The sequence below is a fragment of the Centruroides sculpturatus genome, unplaced genomic scaffold (assembly GCF_000671375.1).
Source record: "Centruroides sculpturatus isolate CEXI.00-Female unplaced genomic scaffold, Cexi_2.0 scaffold200, whole genome shotgun sequence".
Classification (NCBI taxonomy): Eukaryota; Metazoa; Arthropoda; class Arachnida; order Scorpiones; family Buthidae; genus Centruroides; species Centruroides sculpturatus.
In genome coordinates this window covers 264,463-285,366 of record NW_019384495.1, presented here as the reverse complement: position 1 = coordinate 285,366, position 20,904 = coordinate 264,463, and the positions used below count along the sequence as shown (strand labels likewise).

The following is a 20,904-nucleotide window of genomic DNA, read 5'->3' as shown; positions in this document are numbered from 1 at the left end:
TTAAAAGATAACAATATGAAACAACGTATCGGTATATTTATCATCATAACGGAAGGAAGGATGATCCCTTCAAACATTAGTTTGCTTCTTTGTGCGAATTGCTACCATCAAACTGAACTTGTTATGATGATAAAGCTTTATTGATAATTGACGATGATAAAAGCCTTTACAATATAAAATACAAACTAAATTAAAATTAACAGCAATAAAAACACTTTATTTAACATGTATCAATTAACAAAAATATCTGATTTTGCGCCCAATATTTTAAAAATTACTTGAAACATTGACATTAAAAGCGAGTTATTAATTAAAACAACACGCACAAAAAAAAGTTGTCCCTTCTATAAATATTAGTCCGTAACTAATCGATAATCTGGCATATTAAAATTCCATACACACCATTCTTGTGTTTTTGGCAGATATATTTCTCCCTCAAGGTAATTATGGAGGACACTCATTAGCCATTGGGTATCGATTATAATCGATGACCAATAACAGGAAGTGAATCGACTGGAGGACAAGCATATATTCACCGGCTGCATGCGTAAATTATGCATTTGTAAAATTCTCCAAAATGGTAAGGTCTAATTTTGTCTTTTCTTTAAAAATTCCCAATTATTTATTTGTCTTTTTTTAAAAAAAATTTTAGACGTCTTACACGGATAAAGGACCGAAGGTATGTGTTTTCCAGTGTAATTTTCGCGTGTGAGCACTTTAATTTGCGCGGAAACAGTAAGAAAATTACTTTTTCTTACTCGAAAAATTCGACTTTACACTTTTTAAATGACGTAAAAACGTATTTTATTGGGGGAAAATTACAATTTAAATTTTTTTGTATTTTATAAACGGACGCTTAAATACAGAATTTTTAAAAAAATTTTAATTAGAAAAGAAATTTAAAATTGTAGCTTTAAAATATTGTATTTTTAAAAATGACATTTTACTCTATTTTTTTTAAATTAGTTAATTATTTAAAATTTCAGTTTGAGTCGAATTTTTAGAAATGCGTTTTCGCTGCCAAAAAATACAACTTTAATAAATTCCATTTTTCGGGGGGGGGAGAAATTCGTACCGACTTTCTTCATTTCTCCACCCCGCTATACAATTACGCATTTACTAAACGATTTAATCAATGTAGAACTTGTGAAAGTCTAAATATCACGCTATCTTTATCTCTGACACCGTTGACCATCGCCGAAAGGTCAACCAGATTGGGCAATTTACGGTAGCGAATGAGATAAACACTCGGTTTGCGTGAGGAAATTATTAATTCCTTTACGTCTACACTTGGAAAAAACGTTTTAATTGTTAATTTACAAATGAAATTTTGCGAAATTTCTTGTCCGTTATCCTAGCTACACCCTAAAATAACCGATAAGAGAGGTTAAAAATGGATAATGCTCCCATTTTTTGGGTGGTCACGCGGATAATTTAGGGTTCGAGCGTCACACCAAATTCGAGAAAGTAGACAAATTTGGGCGTGTGAACGTAGATAAGCCATTCCAGTAACATAAATGCCGACTTAAAACGAGATTTGAGCGAGTCCGTTTGTCGTACCTAAAAAAGAACCACGAATCTTAAAAAAAAAAGACAGAAACTTATATAACGTCACACTATCGGATGATCTGTTACGTTTACGATCGGCCGTTACGCAAGCTGAAAGTTTAAATATTTTGTTAGCGATAAGATAGCCGTTTCGAAATATTCTCAAGCTCACCCTCTTTATTAAATTAGTGAAAGGGTTTCCGGTGACAGGAGCAGGAGGAGGAAACACGTTCATTCACGAGGAAGCACGCGCGGGTCACATTAGCATGCAAAATACGTTTCGGTGACTGGCGTGACCGAAATAAAAATCGGTGGATGACGTATCCATTAGCCACCGTCTGACTGAACGTAAATTGCCCGGTGTTAGAGCCGTGTTTCACTTGTAAGCGCGTTGCTGCGCGGTCGATGTGGTCCTTATATTGTGTAATTCGGTAATAATTTACGAATTTCTGATAAGATTCCGTATCAACACGCGAGGATGGTCGATTTAAAAGGTCAAGGAAAATTCTTTTCTAATCTGTCGCGTGAAATTTCGGATGATTAAATTGTTGCCATTTCGAAGAAAACGGGTGAAATTACAATTGTTTTTACTGTGTCTAATCCGAATGAAGAACCGTCGAGGCTCTTGCGGGTTGATAAATTGATAAAATGAAAAATTTGGAGTTTGAGGGGGGTCTAAAATCCCGCGTGAAATTACTTGTATCAAGTTTTAGGTACAAATAATTTCGCCTCCAATCCTGGTTTGGTATGATACGTCGTCTGACTAGAGGAAGCATTCTCAGGAGGACTTTCTAAAGGAAACTGATCCCTTTTTAGGCGTCGGACACGTAAAGAACACCGGAAAACCACGTAGCAATTAATGAGATTCGAACCCGCGATTATCACCGGGTTCGAACCTCATTAAATTGTCACCTTGTCGCGTGTTCGGCTGTTTTATCCACACGACCATCGGTGGGCCTTGAAAAGCTCGAGTGGTATATCGAATTTTCTTCCCTATAGTCTTCTAGCCCTATTTACCCTCTTAGTGCCCACAAGGCCGAAAGAGTTTAAAAAAAGCCCTATTTACCTGTTCGGGACACTTAAACGTTGTTTTTTTACTTGTATATTCAGCCCGAGGCTGGCAAATTCCTCAACTTTGATCACATCACGTTTTGGGTTGGAAATGCGAAACAGGTTAGACGAATTTCATAATTATACCTCTTAATTGTTTTAGTAATTATAAAAAAGAATGGAAAATGTTTTTTTATCAGGCAGCTTCGTACTATTGCACCAAGCTAGGATTCGAACCTCTAGCTTATAAGGGTTTAGAAACCGGATCCAGGGAGGTGGTGGCCCACGTAGTGAAGCAGAACAGGATTTATTTCGTTTTTGCCTCGGCCCTGACGCCGGGAAATAAAGGTAAAGTACGATTTTTTTTTCTCGCCGTGTGACGTATATAATACGAAAAAATACGTAATAATTGATAATTGCAGTGATGGGAGACCATCTCGTAACTCACGGAGATGGAGTCAAGGATATTGCATTTGCTGTGGAGGATTTGGATGCCATCGTGAAGGTATGCTAATTAGATGTGTGTTATTAACACGCGTGTGAATTGAAGAACAATTAACGATGTTTTCTGCAGTGTGCGAGACAACGCGGAGCGAGAATTGTGAAGGACATATGGGAAGAGAAAGACGAACATGGTTCAGTTAGATTTGCCGTAGTTCACACTGTAATTTATTTATTTTTACTCACAAACAAAAAAATTAATTACATGTTATTAAGTTAATTATTGTTCTGTTTAGTTTGGAGACACGACGCACACCTTGGTAGAACGATCTAAGAACTACAATGGATTATTCCTTCCGGGTTACAAGAAACCTCTTCTCGGAGATTCTCTTCTCTCCAAACTGTAATTATTGTTCACAATAATTCATAAGAACTTTTTGCAGCTAAATTAATTTCTGCATCCCTAACAGACCTAGTGTAAAGCTGGATTTTGTGGATCATTGCGTGAGCAATCAGCCAGATAACATGATGGTTCCGGTTACCAAGTGGTTTGTATTATCTTTTGTCTATTTATAACACAAACCTCGAGACTCGAATATTCAAGATCTGGTCAGTAAATAGTCCGAGGACTAGAACGGTTAATCGAAATTCTCCCACCAGGTACGAGAACAGTTTGATCTTCCATCGCTTCTGGTCCGTCGACGACAGCCAGATCCACACGCAATTTTCGGCACTCAGGTCCATCGTGGTCACCAACTACGAAGAAACTATCAAGATGCCCATTAACGAGCCGGCTCCAGGCAAGAAGAAGTCACAAATTCAGGTATGGGGCCCTCTTCCCGTTAAACACAGCCGCGCACGTGTTACGTCATACGATAACGTTTAATATCTTAGGAGTACGTAGATTACTACGGAGGACCGGGAATCCAACATATTGCATTAAACACCAAGAACATAATCGAAACGGTTAGTAAATCACTTTAATAATTTTGTAATTTATTTGGATGATGATGATGACACGTTTATCATCGTTTAAAGATAAAGAATCTGAAAGAAAGAGGAACGGAATTTCTGTCTGTCCCGGACACTTACTACACGACACTTCGAGAGAACCTGAAAGACTCCAAAGTCAAGATAAAAGAGGATTTGGGAATGGTACACAGTATTTTCCCATCAGAGTCCAATTACGATGCAAGAGATCAAATTTGTTTTTCTTTACAGCTTCAAAAATTGAAGATCTTAATCGACTACGACGATAACGGATACCTTCTGCAGATCTTCACTAAACCCATGCAGGATAGACCCACCCTCTTTTTAGAGGTCATACAACGTCACAATCATAATGTAAGTAGTATCAGTTATCTCGACAGGATGTTCGAATTTCTTTCCTTCTCTTGACAATTAGAACCACACAGTTAAACACCGAATTTCTCTCACTAGAGATTACATCAAATTCCGGAAGTAATTTAAAAAACATGAGAATAAATTTTTGTTGAAAGCCATTTGGCTAGTGTTAGACTTTCTTTTATGGAAAATATTACCATTCTCGAGGTAAAATTATTCAATATTACCCATTGAAAGTAGATTCTAATACTTGAAATCCACAAATGTAAAACAACAGGGTATTAATTACTTCTAAAAGCAATGTTTGCATGCACTTCGTTTCAAACTAAGAACTGCATAGACTGATTTAAACAGCCATTAAACCCTGGAAAATGCCCTTTGTCATTTTCCAGGGTTGGATCGATTAATGGCTGTCCGAATCAGCCTTTATATACATATTTCTTTTATCCCCCTTATAAAAATAGAAATATACATATTTCTTTTATCCCAATAGAAATGTTATTTCTATTGCATGACAGAAATAACCAGATGCCTTATTGCTATGTCAAAAATTTCCATCCAAACATGACTCCCATAGTTAGCAGTTTAATGAAATTTTCCTTCAAAAAATTAATTTTACACATCTTAGCATCATACAAGTAATGTGTGTGTTATAAGGTATTTCACAATATATTAAAAAACATATGATTTAAAACGCTGGTGATAGTGTGATTTCTTTCAACAATTAAAATCATAAGCAGTGGTTTTTGTCTTATGGTTTAAAGTACATCTTGGTAGATTTTCTCAGTTTCATGTTAGTCATAATTACAATTCTGTTGAAGAAACAAAATATTCTTTAAGAAATTGGTTTTTATAATGTTGAATTTTTTTCTCCTTGTATTTTAGGGCTTTGGAGCCGGTAACTTTAAAGCTCTATTTGAGGCCATTGAATTAGACCAGGCGCAGAGAGGAAATTTGTAAATGGAGACATCTGCCTCAGTCCTATTGGTGTGTAATGCTAAAAGCTGAATACCCAAAAATAAATGTCTTAAATTTCTCAATGATGAGCAGCCAAGTTTATGATACTTCTATGTAATGTTTGGTTCCAATTACAAATATATTTACATAAAACAATCATTTCTAGTGTGCGTGATAATTTGTTGTTTTCACATATTCTTAGACAATGCAATATAAACTCTTATGATGCCACATACAATAATTGTAATTTACCATTTGTAAGAGGGTAAAACCGAATTTGATTCATTTTTGACAATTGTGAAGTCAAGCAAATAGAATAAACACATTTATTGCAAAAGTAATTTAAAATTTCAGTAGAATGCCAATTATCTGAGTTGACCAGGGCTTTAAATTAAATAACGATAGTTGTTTATTCTTTTTTTTTCGAATATACTACAGCACTAAGTTCTGAGAGATTTTGTGTGCGCAAGAATTTCTGCATCTTGACGTCTCTTTGCAACCAGAAGAAATTTGTATAAAGCACAACTGTTCTGACAATGGTAACAAAAAAAGTCCAATGTGCACTTGTTATTCTGGCATTGGTTTGAAAATCAAACTGAACATGTCCGTTTTTCTTGGATGATAAATAAACTACAAACATTAAACTTTGGTGGTGACACAATGACAACAACGGATCCTGTAATCCTTAGTTACTCAGTGGAATATTTGTGCCTCTCACCAGGCACGATAATCATTTGTATTTTCAGTCTCTCGTTCCGTTAATGTATGGATAATTCCTTTGGAGGTGCCAGAAGATAAAATACGTTAGAGAATCATCATAAAGCTCCGACCGTGAGGACGTCGGCACACATTTCGCAAATTCTCACTGGCTTGTTCAGGCCGAACTTCAGAATTGGCATGTCTTTGTCGGAACATTTCGAACACAGTAATCTGCCGCAGTGACGACTGGAAGAGAGGAAAATATTAAAATTTAAGAATGTTATAGTGCATCAAATGAGAATAAAGTCGTCAGCCTTACCAATGATGTTTGCGAGTTTTGATACTAAACCTGATGCCGCACTCCATGCAATTCTCACCACTTTCACACCAGGGAGGTTCCTTTGGCAGAAAATCTGAAGTTTTAAAAAACAGTATTAAACTAGGCGGTAATTATTTCAAACATGCAATTACACAATGATCTGCTAATAAGACACATTTCGGATCATTTTGTGTCCTGTCCCTTAGATTGCTTTGACAATTTATGCATTCTTTTCAATTTAATTGCACATATATGCTGCATGCAATTAAATCATTAAGTATAATGAATTTTTCAAAATATTCAAAGTCAGATATTAATCTATAATACCTAATAATCTGAAGAGAAGTTGTTTCGTTGCCACTTGGAAATTAAAAATGTTTATTCCCTGATGATTGCAGGTACCTAAACAGGCTCCGGCTCGAACTATGGACCGACAGAGATTGCCATTGCCATTCATGTAAGCCAGTAACAAGGCTGTAAAAAGATCATAATGTCGAATTAAAGAATGATAATGAGCACACCTGTCATATACATCTATTACTAATTTTAATATAATTTTAGATATTCTTCGATTTAAGTTAGTTTATTAATCTTTTAAAGAGTTACTAATTGCTTCTTACGTGAGTTTCCTTCTGCATCTGGTTTGTTGATAGGATACTCGGGCATGCATTCCATGAACAAATCAAAAATGGCTGCAGCGTTTTCTTTGCCGTACTGTGCCAAAACGTGAAGCGAATTTTGCCCCCTAAAAATTAACAGATCATCATCATCAATATTTCACATAAAAACACCTTACAAATTTAAATACAGCTGTCCCTTGATAGTCCGACGTTTTGTAATCCGACATGCTCAGTAGTCCAATGCACCTCCCGTCAAGGTACATGTCTGCTTGCACAGAAGCATGTCGCAATGTGAATCTCCCCACCCAATTCTTACACGATGACACACATTTTGTGTGTTTTCCATGAGCAGTTCTGTTCGAACAGTTGGAGTAGAGAATATTGTAGGCTACTGCTAGCAAAACAATGCCAAATATGTAATCACTTTTGGTAATCCGACACCCCTTTGGTCCCATACCTGTCGGATTATCAAGGGACAGCTGTATTTTATTATAAAATTATGGATAAATTTAATTATATACCACATACATACATAAAGGCACATACAGTTTGTTTATTTTAGCAGTTTGGTAATAGTACTATTTTTTAAAGTAGGCCTATAGAACTGATTAATTTGATCCACAAAGTTATCTGTTTATTTTTGTTTCGTCTTTTCTTACATGATCATCTGGCCCGATGGGTGAGATGATGAAGAAACTGCCTCAAGCAGTAAAGTTAGCAGTAAAATGAGCAGTCAAAAATGTTCAAAAAGAGGAAAAAACTAAATAAAAATAGAGACTTGCCAATGAGAATGAATGGAAAAATGTAAATATTTGCATAAAAGTAAATGGTCAAAGTATTTGATACATTGGTAGAACTGGCAATTCCAATATGGACCTAGCAACATTAGCATTACGGGTAAAAGGAAGATAAGAGTGTTTAAGAAATATTTTATTTAATTCTTTTAAATATTCTAATATTTTTTCTAAATAGGAAGAGGCAGCCATAGCCCATATTGACAGACAATAATCAAGTAAAGACTGAATATTGGCAAAATAATAAATGGATCATAAGACTGTTTTTTAGGAAATAGTTTTGCAAAAACACTGATGAATTCTATGAAGAATAGTTAGAGATTTAATAATCTTATCAGTATATCCTTTGAAAGTAAATTTAGTAACGAAAATGACCCCGAGGTCAATATAAGAATTAACATATTTTATGGGATCATTATAAATATAGAATGTGAGCAATTGAGGATTACAAATGAGCAAAAACAGGATTAGTTTTTTGTATATTAATTTTTAGGTTAGCTTTTCCTAAAAAGGAAGATAAACAGAGTAGGTCAGATTGAAGGACATTGAGGGTAATGGTTAATCAATTTAATGTCAACAGCATAAGATAATATACGAGAAGTAATATGACCAAGTATATTGCTTAAATAAGCTGAGAAAAATAGGCTGCTTAAAGTAGAACCTTGCTGAATTCCACATAAGGGAGAGAAATTCAAAAATTTGAAATTTGGTTACCAAGTTTAATTTTACAGGTACAAAAGTAGTAGTAATTATTAAGCCAGGATTGATAAGCAGAATGAATTTTCAAGTGATCCCTGAGTATTGAGAAAAGGAGATTGGAAATTATAGAATCAAAGGCTTGGCTAATAACTATATAAATTAATTATAAAGATAGATTGCTTACTCTCAAAATTCTGAAGGATTTATGATATTGTTTCCGAAAGATTGGTGGTGGTGGAATGATGCTGAAGAACATGGTATTAATTTAGACGAAACTGTTGAATATAGTGTATGGTATTTCAAATTTCAAATAATTTCAAGTAATTTCAAAAACTTTCAACATGGCAGATGAAATTAAAATGGGATAGACAGAGTTTTTCCTTTTTAGATACAGCTTTATACTTGTTTATAAATAGTGCATACAATAGTGGCTGTGCTAGAAGTATTCTCTATTGGCAACTGTTCTAGAAGCTGGAATGGCAAAAATTGGTTTTGCTTCAGATGCAAGTTTTCATCCATGTATCTACTTTCCCTCAGTGTATCACTATATGTTGATATATTACAGCAGCTTACCTGTTACAAAACTAATTTCCAATTCTATTTTCCACCTTGTTATTCCACTTGTATACCTAAATGTTGTCATCTCAGTTCTTGTGCTCTTGTAACATGTCCTTTCTATTCTATCTGTCATTTACAATTGCAACTGACGTAACTACTGTGTTCTGTAACATTTCCTGTTAATCTAATTGAAACTACTGCAAACAAATCTGTGTGACTGCCTCCAGTTTTGCCATCATACACTTATCCCATACATCATAATTTTTTTGGTAAGATTAATTTAATTTTAAGTAATACATTCCAAATTACGACACCAAAAAACAATGAACATCACACAAACAGATATTTACACAAAAAACACAAATGGAAAGTCACACCTCATGTTAAACGCTTCCGCGTTAATCCTAGATTCCGTCAACAGCGTCCGACAGGTGGCGATGTTTCCTTCTCGGCAGGCCAGATGGAGTGCTAAACGTCAAAACAAAACAAAATTAACAAAATAAACATTTTGAAAAGCCAATAACTAAAATAAACACTCACCGTTATTTAAATTATTGTCGACTGCGTCAAACATAATTCCGTTCTCTAGCAACACGCTGCATAGAGTATGGTGGTCTTTAATGGCGGCCAAGTGGAGAGCACTCTGTTTTTGAGGCGTCAAATCATTTATGTTGGCTCCTGCTAAAATCTATTAAAAGATATTTTGAATTACAAAACAAATAAGAAAATATATAATAATAATAAAAATTATGTTTCATCTTTTGCACTTTATTTTATCGCTCCTTCTGATTTTTGACCTTTACTTTTTGTCACTATTACATGTCTTGCATCACTACTACACAGGGCATGACGAAGAATTTGCAGTGGCCAGTGTTTTGAAATTTTTAAAATTAGAAAAAGTTTGTACCACCAGAGTTGGATTTAGAGTGATGATTTTCCTTTGTATGGCATTCTTACTTGCAGAAGATAAATTCTTTTGTTTAAAAATATTGAATATAGTAAAATATAATGCGCTCTCGATGCAAACATAGAAAATCAAATTGAAAAGATAACCTCTTAATAAAGAAATGAATTTGAGACTTTGATGTCGCCTTTATTTGGCATGCAATTTTATAAAGTGCACATTATATTGCTTTAATTTTATCCAGTTTGATTTGCTGTAGTTCAATGAAATTTCAAACAGCTTAAAGGGGCAAGAAAGGTGCACAAAGATTTTTCCCCCTAAAAATTCAAATTATGACAGATGATACAATAAGGGAATTCCTGGGTAAGAAGAGAAGCTGGATACTAAGCTGTAAATTGAACATTGTGGATTAAACCAACAGACAATTCTTATTCTGTTTAATTTTAGTGGGTCTACTTGAAGTCAAAGATAAGATGTTAGTTTGTTTGCACTTAATTACACAATGTAATTAATGACATTCACTGACACTGGGAATCTTCTACAAAACAATATCTATATGAAAGACTTCTAATGTTTAAGTAATGGCAAAAGTTTAAGATAAAAACAAACAGAAAATGTAACAAAATGAATGTTTGCCGACTTTGCATGCAAAATATTTGGAGATTTGGTAAATTCGTAAACAATTTCAACAATCGCTTATAATTATATATAAAAGAATGAAACTTATAACTTCAGTTACAAGAAACAATCACTTTTAACATTTCAAAACAAATGTATCATTCTACAATAATTTTTATTAGAAGAGACATGTTTTTCACACTTGTACAATGTGATCAAAGTTTCCTTCAAAGAATAGACTTAGCATTGACGGGATCAGTGACACTCAACTGACTTTATGTATGTAAATTGGTGGCATATTACAAGTTTCAAATGTAATCTCTCAAGTCCATAGTAAATAAAACAAATGTTAAAATATTCAAATAATAATGACCATACAAATAATTTTAGGGTCAGTTTAAAGTCTTTATCCTTTTCTAAGATTCCAACCAGATAGATGATACAAACTGGACAATCTTGTACCTGACACCATTGATTCAACATTAATTACACTGCATGCTTTTAATTCTATGGACTCATTTTGGAGCCTCCGAGGTCGGCACATGCCATCTTAATTAATTACAAGACTGTAAAATATGATTAAATACTTCCAATGAAAATAGCTTAAAAGTTAACAGCTATTTGTGTTACAGATATAGTTTTTTTTACCTTTCATCTAAGTTAAAATCTCAAAAAAATGTTTTAACTGACAATGTGTACTGTTTAACATTTCATTCTACCCATTTTATAATAATGGTCTTTTCCACTGGTAATTATTAATATACTTACAATTATTTTTATATAAAACCTCACATAACATTGATATAATGGCATCAAAATAAGCAATTAAAATACTGCAAACTTCTTGAAATGATGTATCAGAATAAACTTTTTACATAGAAAAAAATTTGAGAAACTTACTAGATTTCTAACAATAATCTCAGATCCAGCTTCTACTGCCAAGTGAAGCGGTGTTAGCTGCGATGAATCTTGTACTCTCGAATGAATATTTACATGAATGCTTAAAAGAAACAGTACGCTTTCTATGTCCGATTTCTGAATTGCCACGTGAAGAAAATTTCTACCTTTATTATCATGCTACAAAAGAAAGAAAAAACTGTCATTTTAAAATGATAATAATAAATTCAAAATGTAATAATTTAAATCATTGAACAACATTAAATTATTCATTCTCTCCATAAAAGAAATATTATAATTTCACAAACAAAATTTGATAAAATTTAATACAAAAGTTATTGACAGAAAACATAGACTTTTGAATTTATTTAAATGAATAATTAGAAATTAGAAAATATAATTCTACTGTGTAAATCATTTATACAGGTTCTTCTTAAAAATGCTACCATTTTAATTTATTGTAATTAAGTTAATTATTATCTGAGCATTGTAATGTACAGTACATTAAAAACATTGCAAAACTGTCCAAATTTCACATTTGCCCATTAAAATTTCTCAATGCATGCACTTCATGCAACCCAAGTCCGATCAATACGCAAATTCTTCCTGTGCTTGCTAGAACATAACCGTTATCACTCCTCCCACAGCATCTATAATTCTATAGCTCCTGCAGATTACTCGTGTTGCACAATGACGAGCGATTCTGATTTCACAAACTGCACCACGCAAAATGCCTTTTCTGTTGCTCAGTCGTTTTATTTTATGGCACTTCCTAGAGGTAGCAGATGACAAGATGTTTGAATGCAGATGTGAGATGAAACTTGGAGAATTACTGTATTGATTGGTATACAATTTATATGTCTTGGATAATAATTAACAATGGTAGCATTCGTTTTGAAAGATCATGCATATTAAATTTCATTGTAAAAATTTTAATATAATATGTATAAGGCTTGATTTTAAAATCGTAAAAAAAACTTCAATTATTATGGATGTTGGCTTTTCCATAATTCAATTATAACAGAATTATAAATCAAAGAATAAGATTAAAAGAAATATTTTCTGCTAAATAACTGTCCCTTCTCAAGCTTTTACCATACTGTAGGCACTAAGGGTCTTTTTACCATGATCATCATTGGTTTCTAAATCATGTACCCAACAAATCCAGGAAATCTGTTTTACAAAAATTTCTCACCCAAATTTGCACCTGAATCCCAGAATGAAAAGTTGAAAGCTTTAACACCTTGGTCAAGCAGTCTTCTCAGTTTAGAAAAGTCATTTAAAAGATTATAATAAAGTTCAACACATTCAATAGAACAATATTTTGTTCTATTTGTAAGAATTTCAATTGTAAATCATCATTCTAATTGTCTAAGTAAATTGTTCCAAGTTGAAGATGGTTAGAATTTGTCCAAAAATACTTTAAGAGTGTTGGCTACCCATACAAAGGATTGATTTAATTTACTTATTTATCTATCAAAAAGATGCTAAGTTCAGTGAACTTTTATGAGAAATAAGATTTAATTTTCCAAAAATAGCTTTAAACTGTGACTTTTTTCTTGCAAAACACCAATTTAATAATCAAAACTCAGATTTACATGAATAAAACCCAAATTTCATTGTAATAAACTAAAAAATTTAAATATACACCCACAACTGTCGTAAACGATCAGGCTAAATTTGAATATAATGACCGTAAATTAGAAATGTATTTGGCACTAGAGTGAGGCGTTAGGCACCATCTCGTATTAAAATTAATAAATATAATATTTAATTAATTCATTTAGATTAAACCGAAAGAAAAGAATCAGTCTGGGGTGGGACTCAAACCCGCAACTACAGCTTACCGTGTAGACACGTTGCCAGTTACACTACCCAGACCTTGATCATTTACGGCAGTTGTAGGTGTATATTGCTTAATATTGAGTTTTGATTGATGTATAAAAAATTTAATACTTACAAGGGGAACCAGGGAGGTTGTCATGACTGATTTTGTTAAAATCGGTTACTTGTACTTAAACTCTGCCAAAGTCGCATGACCCATTATTCAAGCATTCTCGAGAAAATCACAAAGTTTTTCTAGAACTATTAATACCTAAGCAGTAGCACTGTTCATGCATTTGTGACAAGGCTATTAGCTAAGAAGAGGTTAACATGCAGGTTCAAATCCTTTATGAGAAATTTTTGATATATGAATATGACTATATTTGGGTGATGACTATATTTGGATGATACGAGGTCTGTTCAAAAAGTATCGGACTTTTATTTTTTCCGCGTAAACCAATGATGCGTGGGAGGCCTCTTTCGGTGGAGTTGTGGAGGGGACAGTCATGCACAGCCCTGAATTTTTTCCCGCCTGCAGGAAGCGTCAGTCGTTGGCAGTCGGCCTATGAGTGAGGACATGTAGTGAGCTCTCGTCAGATTCCACTAAGTTGAAAAATGACTGAACAACGTGAGCAGCGATATTACATCAAATTTTGCCAAAAACCTTGGCGATACCCAAGCATAAACCGTTTGCAAGATTCAGCAGGCTTTCGGGGATGATCCTCGAGGCCATAAAGAGTGCGGCATGTCCGCAGCAATATCAAGGTCATGTTAACAGTTTTTTTTACTCTCATCGGGTGGTGTATCGTGAGTACGCATCACAAGGCCAAACCATCGCAAAGGAGTACTACCAGGAGGTCCTTCGTCGTCTTTCCGATGCTGTGCGACGCAAATGACTGGATCTGTGGTCGATCAAAACTTGACAGCTCCATCGTGCATCCGCCCATTCTGCGCATCTGATTCGGGCTTTCGTCGCCAAACACAACACTCCTGTGGTTCGTCATGCTCCGTACTTTCCCCACATGGCTCCATGTGACTTTTGGCTATTTCCCAAGCTGAAAATGCAGCTAAAAGGAAACTGATTTTAGTTGAGAGAAGACATCATGCGTAACGCGACAGACCGGCTGATGGCCATTCCAAAAGATGCGTTCCAGCAAGGTTTCCAGCAATGGCAGGAACGCTGGGAGAAGTGTATACACTACCAAGGAGGGGATAGGGTTTTGTACCTCAAAATCAATAAATGTATTTTTGCCGACCAAAGGTCCGATACTTTTTGAACAGCCCTCGTATTTATCATAAAAGATATTTTTGGTGCACCATGCACAAATAAACATTGCTACTTCATTTGCACGATCTTTACATTTTGTTTTAATAACAGAGGGTGGAAAACAAACTTCATTAACATTTTTGAAAATATTTCTTTTGCATGTTATTTGAGATGCAAACAATGCATATTTTAACATGTTACAAAAAACTGTTGCACTCAACTGTTAAAAATTAGACAGTGTATTTTAATAGCATCTTCACTATTTGCTATTCCTCTATCAGTTTTAAAGAGATAGCTACAGTACACTAGTGGTCGTTGATGCAATAGTAATATCTGAATCTCAAACCAAATACAGTATATGCAAAAATATCTTGTATAAAAATTTGTTTGACATGCTTAATGGTTTTATTTATACTGTATACTGGGATCACTGGTGATTGAAAAGAGAAACCTAGCCATCAACTTTGGTCATTTCCCTTTCTACATCAAAGGAACCCACTCCCACCCAATGAACTCCAGTGGCACTCTTACCTCTCCAGTAAAACTGAATAATCCAGGCAAAAACATAATCTTTGTGTAGTTTTCTTTCCTGATTAGATTAGGCCTACCTACTAATATATTATATACAGTATATAATATATTTTTCGCTGGATAGAGTGTAGATGGGGTTGAGTTATTATAATATCCTTCTATCATTGCAGATTAACATTCTTCATGTAATGCCTTAATTAATCATGCCATACTACAAACATGTGAATGGTGCTTCTGCATAAATATTAATTTAACAGTTCTAGAAATATTTTAATCACGATTTTCTCGAGAATGCCCTATTAGTGGTTTGTACTCGTACGTAAACTCTTTGATAGAGTTTAAGTATGAGTAAATACTACAAGTCCATAAAATTTTGTCGAAATCGGTGATGACAATCTCCCAGGTTCACCTGCTTAGCATAAGATATGGGTTGATTTTTCAATTCTTTTTAATAAAAAGTTTACAATTATAATTAAATCTTACTTGTTCGGCTGCTTTTGGTTCCCTTGACAGAATAGCTTCGGCCGCTTTATTGTTTTTTATTGTCATGGCGGCAGCAAATGGAGTAAGCCCTTGCCTGTCTCTTAATGAGAGATTTAAAGATGGATGAGCAAGTAACAGAGAGATGATTATCGGAGTTTGATTGATGATGGCAACATGAATCGGAGTTTTCCCTTCAGCATCCTAGAAAATAAAATATTACAACACAACCTTAATTTTTTTTTTTATTCAATTAAAAGCATTAAAGTTATTCAAATCAAATCAAACTCAAAATTTAGTCTTTGTAAGTTTCCTTTTCACACTGTGGATCAATATAAACCATATAAGTCAATCTTTTTCTGTGGACTCTTTCTGTCTAAATACTGTAAACCAGTAATGAGCAAAGCTTTCTGGATTGAAGCTGCAAGTAAACTTTGTACTTTTCTACTGAGCTGCATGCATTTTTCTTTTAAAGTTGTAAGCTTTAAGGCTGCTAGATACTAAGTACTAAAATAATATATGCTAATAAGATGGAAATTAACACTTTACTAGCTGATGACACAACAGATGTGACATTCTCTTATATCAATAGATTGTGACATTACCTTTAGAAAAAGAAGTAGCTCACACACAAGAAAAGATTGTACAGTTCTGCTGTACGCAATTTATTCTCATACTTTTACTAGTAAATGATAAATGAGGTGACATGCAATGATTATACATAGATATTTGGGATCTGCAGCAATGCATGAGAGAAAAGGTGAGTTTAAGAACTTTGTCTTTACTGAAAAGATTAACTAATTCTATTGAAAAATATGAAATCATGCATATTGGAAATATAATAATACAATGTACAGTACAATCTGATATACAAGGTTTGTCCAATAAACATTGGAACTGAAGTCATAAAAAGAAATTTGTTGAAGATATATGTACAGTGAATTGATAATCTTCAAAATATGACCCTCTTGCATCAATACACCATTGCCAGTGCTTTTTCATATGCCCCCTGGAAGTTGGCAACTGCAAGGCTGTTCAGGCACCCGGTCAAAGCAACTTGGACAGTCTCAATCATCCTGAAATGATGTCCTTCAGGCTCCTTTTGATCCAAGGGAACAAAAGGAAGTTAGGAGGAGTCACATCTAAACTGTAGGGTGGTTGAGGCAGCATTGACACATTGTATTTGGCCAGTACCTCCCTCACAATTTGCAACACGTGATGCATTGTTGCATTGTTGTGATGGAGCATCAGGTATTGGCAATCTCCCTTCAAATGCGGCAAACCCCAATCCTCAAACAAACACTTAACCAGCAATCAGAGTTCAAAAGTTCTCTCACTTTGGCCACATTTTCATCGGTTCGGGTCACTGTCGGATGTCCAGCACATTGTTCATCTTCAATGTCTTTCTGGCCATCTTTGAATTGTTTATGTCACTCAAAAACACATGTTCTGAACATTGTTTTGTCCTTGTAAGACTCATAGATTATATCAAAAATCTCTGTAGCAGATTTGTTCAATTTAATGTAAAATTTGATGGCAAAACACTGCTTGATAGTTTGCTGCATCTTGACTCTTGATGCAAGCACTAAACACACTTTCACTTCAGGCGCGATCTACAACCTCCAAAGGCAACTGAGCCTGGTCTGGTAGCTTATGTGAAATCCCCACCACTGATCCTGGCCTCCAACCCTTCCCATTGGCAGGAAAAAATCAGTTCCAATATTTATTGGACAAATCCTGTAAAAGATATAAGTTAACCACTCAGCAGTGAGCGATGACTATAGTCGTCAAAATCTTTTGGGGTATCACCAAAAACTAGCCTAAAACTACTGCGAAAATAAATTCACATAAAAATGAATTATGTAACAATAAAAAAAGACTTTTCTTTACTACATATAACTATTTACAAAATCTTTTTCCAAAACAGTAATGAGAAAAAATGTGTAGAAAAATACTTTTAAAATTTTCCACATTTATTCTCCACTACTAGGGGTAGAACCATAGCCGACTAGTCCACTGTTGAAAGGTTAAATAAATGAATACAATGTTAAAAAAAAAAAATATTTACAGAATATAGAAATCTTACAGATAAAAATACATTATACTTCAATAGAAAATACAATAAGTTAGTAAAAAGTTGAAATACCCAACAATAAAAGAAAAACAAGAGTGGATGGACAGATTGGTAGTTAAATGTACTGTACAAACTTTGTAATATCGGATTATGTAAAACAATGTGTTAGTTTAGTTTAAACTAACACATTGTTTTACATCATTTACACATTGTTTTACATTGACCAATCAAGATTAATAAAGAAAGAATGGTTATACAGTTTGAAAAAATAATTAATTGATTGCCAGGTAGTCTCAGACCAGATGTAAGATCAACTATACAAAGAATTGTAATGACTAAGAGAAAAAAACATCAGGTAAGAAAACATGGGAATTTAAGGATTTACATATGAAGGTTGCTGGTTATTTGAAAGACCATCAATTAGTGTTGTTGAAAGCTGATAAAACAAGATAAATTATTATTACAACACAAACCAAAAAAAAATAATATGTAACCTAATTGAAGAGAGGAATTATGATAAGTTAAATAATGATCCAACAAAGCAAATATTAAGTAATTTAAAGAAGTTATTAAAATGCTGTAATATTCCGAAAGAAGATATTGAATTTATGTTTAGAAATAAAGTAAAGAGAATTCTTAAATTTTCGATAAGAGTTAAAACGTAACACCCGATTTCTAAGCCATTGGTAGACATCAAATATTATAATATGCAAGATCTTGAACAAAAGAACTTAAAATGTTAGAAAATTCACGGTTTAGTGTTAATAATACAGAAAAATTTCCAGATAATATTGAAGATTTGATTATATTGTTAATTATAAAATGGCTTATACAAACCAAACACATTAAAAAACCAACTCAAAATTGCAGTTGTTGTTTACAAGCTATCATGTACTTGTCCAAGACCGAAACGTTACATATGAGAAACGGGAAGGAAGTTGGAGACACAGTTAAAAGAACATGAAGCTGCTATTAGGTTAAAGAGACAAGAATCGCCGTGATATCTGCATTGTAATAAATTTAACTGTAAAATAGACATGAGTAATGTTAAAATATTATATAAAGTAAAATATTGTTTAAAAAGAAGAATCATTGAACATTTTTATATTGTAGCATATGCAAATGTAATAAATCTGAATACCAGAATGAATGTAAATGCATGCTAGGAAAAGATTACCCAGCATAAAAAGAAGAGCAACTGGTAGTTCATTGTATCCACTGATGAGGCTTGACTGTATGAAAGCAAAATGCATTTGGATTGTATGAACTTATTGAAAGTGGAGCTATAGGCAATAAAGGTTTAGTATTTCTTCGTTATTTGTTTGTCTGCTTAACTGAATCTCTCAAAGTCGGATAAGAAAGAGTAATTTTACTTGTTTTTAGTCTGGAAATAATGTATTTATTTTTAAAATTTACAAATTTTTCCTATATATATGGAGCATATATTTTAAATTAATTAAAAATATGATTGAAAATTGCAGCCCGGCATTATGATGATGTCACAATAAATAATTGTTCATTAGAAATGTATTCCTGTGGTGTAAGAAGGATTTAGCTATTCATTTTAAATAAATAAATGAATGAATGACATGTTTATTCTTAAGTTTAAAATATTGCTTTAGTATATTAGAAAACATTTTTTTTAAATCAAATTAAGTATAGAAATTTATTTTAATTACTATAAATATTATTATCTTATTTTACATGACATATTACATTAGCCTGCATATCATTTCATTCACAAAACAGTTATCGGCCATAATTATCAACATCACCACCAACACAAAGCAAAGATATATATGTACAAACCTGAGCATTAACATTTGCATTATGTTCCAGAAGCGTTTGTACAATATTTTCTAAACCCCACGCACATGATAAATGAAGTGGTGTCTGACCGTCATACGCTTCTTCTTCCCCTCTGCCATCGGGACTTGGTCTCCTCGTTGCATTCATATCGCAACCGCTGTAAAAAAACGAAGACAAATATTTAATTAACAGATTAAAAATTTCAGCTCTGTTTGGTTTAAAATAAAAAATTAAAATTAATTAAACAAATCACTTAAATTATAATTTGATTTTCATGAATTAGCATTTAAAATTAATAAATTTCTTGTTAAGAAAGTTGAACAGTAGGCCAAAAACACTGAATTGAACTTCATGAAATATATTTTTATTTTTGACTTTCCTTAATGAAAAGTTTGAGCTTTTACCTAATTATGGTCAGGATCCAGACAGATAATTCCATCCGCAATTCCCTGACTGATTATGACATTATTTCCTGACTTATTAACATCTCTTATTTCCTCCTTTCTTGTATGCAGTTAAGCCTGGACTCCACATTACCGGAATCGATGACATAATCGTAAAACTGAATGAAACTTTCAGTTGGACAGAAACAAGACTGAAAGCTGAATTAAAAATTATTTAACTTTTCTGTTTTCATTCCATGCTTCTGTCATACTGCAACCAATAAAAATGCAGGGATTTGTGACGTGTAGTCATGTGCATTAGTTATGTGTAGTTTGATTGTCGTAATGGCAGAAAGTGTAGTGGAAAGGATGAGGAAACAAATAGATTTGGAATTATTCATAGAAGAAGTTAGAAAATATACATATCTGTACAACAAAAAATGTAAATAATTCAAAGATTTTTAGCGATAAAATTGTTAATAATCTTTGAATTCTCTATATATTATTAACAATTTCATTGTTCATAATATGCAGAGAAAGCATGGCAAAATCTGTAGCATCATCCACGTTTGACTCTTTACAACAATTACAAAACTGAACAGATGTCACATTTTCATGTAACGTTCATTTCGGTGCTAGCAGAGTCAACTCTCTATGTTTTAGTTCTGTTTCAGATAATGTGGAGTCCAGGCTTTAGAGAGAAGACATATCACAAATTAACAAAAAACAATCAAACTTGACAGAATTATCATCTCCACATATTGTATGTGGCCAGCAACTAAAAATACAATGAATAAAAATGCATAAGTTGTGCAAGGTCTGCCACGTGGTCCAAATGTCCTGTACACAATACCATTAAGCCGATTGACAGTTCTTTGCCCTCCCATGGAATCAACTGACTGCAACGAGTTAACTAAATTCCACACAAGTAAAAAAAATTGGGAGGGTTGTGTATGAAACACCAATCACAATTATTTAAGACCTGAATCCATTTTTGTGTTATTAGACAAAGAGGTGTAAACAAATGAAGTCTTGATGGTTATCATATTCAAAGTCCCTATCTATCAGTTTGGGCAGTGGTGCACTCA

The 20,904-nt window shown here is 33.5% G+C and overlaps 2 protein-coding genes across 2 annotated transcripts in view; one reads left to right on the top strand and one right to left on the bottom strand.

Moving 5' to 3' along the window:
- The first annotated feature begins 452 nt into the window (after positions 1 to 452).
- Positions 453 to 5,499, top strand: LOC111621895 (4-hydroxyphenylpyruvate dioxygenase-like). The gene is made up of 13 exons (XM_023364148.1): positions 453 to 580; positions 653 to 679; positions 2,659 to 2,721; positions 2,799 to 2,946; positions 3,021 to 3,103; positions 3,173 to 3,262; positions 3,336 to 3,442; positions 3,510 to 3,587; positions 3,700 to 3,862; positions 3,934 to 4,005; positions 4,078 to 4,194; positions 4,261 to 4,383; positions 5,269 to 5,499. The coding sequence occupies exons 1-13, from the start codon at positions 578 to 580 to the stop codon at positions 5,341 to 5,343; spliced, it is 1,149 nt and encodes a 382-aa protein (XP_023219916.1). The 5' UTR covers positions 453 to 577; the 3' UTR covers positions 5,344 to 5,499.
- A 528-nt stretch (positions 5,500 to 6,027) lies between these two features.
- The window catches only part of LOC111621893 (rabankyrin-5-like), a 42,606-nt gene continuing 27,729 nt past the window's right edge, over positions 6,028 to 20,904 (bottom strand). The window contains exons 15-23 of the mRNA XM_023364146.1: positions 19,434 to 19,590; positions 15,554 to 15,754; positions 11,452 to 11,628; positions 9,570 to 9,717; positions 9,407 to 9,497; positions 6,979 to 7,103; positions 6,686 to 6,832; positions 6,359 to 6,452; positions 6,028 to 6,285 (exon numbers count right to left, since the gene is read on the bottom strand). Coding sequence (XP_023219914.1) covers positions 6,156 to 6,285; positions 6,359 to 6,452; positions 6,686 to 6,832; positions 6,979 to 7,103; positions 9,407 to 9,497; positions 9,570 to 9,717; positions 11,452 to 11,628; positions 15,554 to 15,754; positions 19,434 to 19,590 — 1,270 coding nt within the window. The 3' untranslated portion in view covers positions 6,028 to 6,155. The remainder of the gene's footprint in view (positions 6,286 to 6,358; positions 6,453 to 6,685; positions 6,833 to 6,978; positions 7,104 to 9,406; positions 9,498 to 9,569; positions 9,718 to 11,451; positions 11,629 to 15,553; positions 15,755 to 19,433; positions 19,591 to 20,904) is intronic.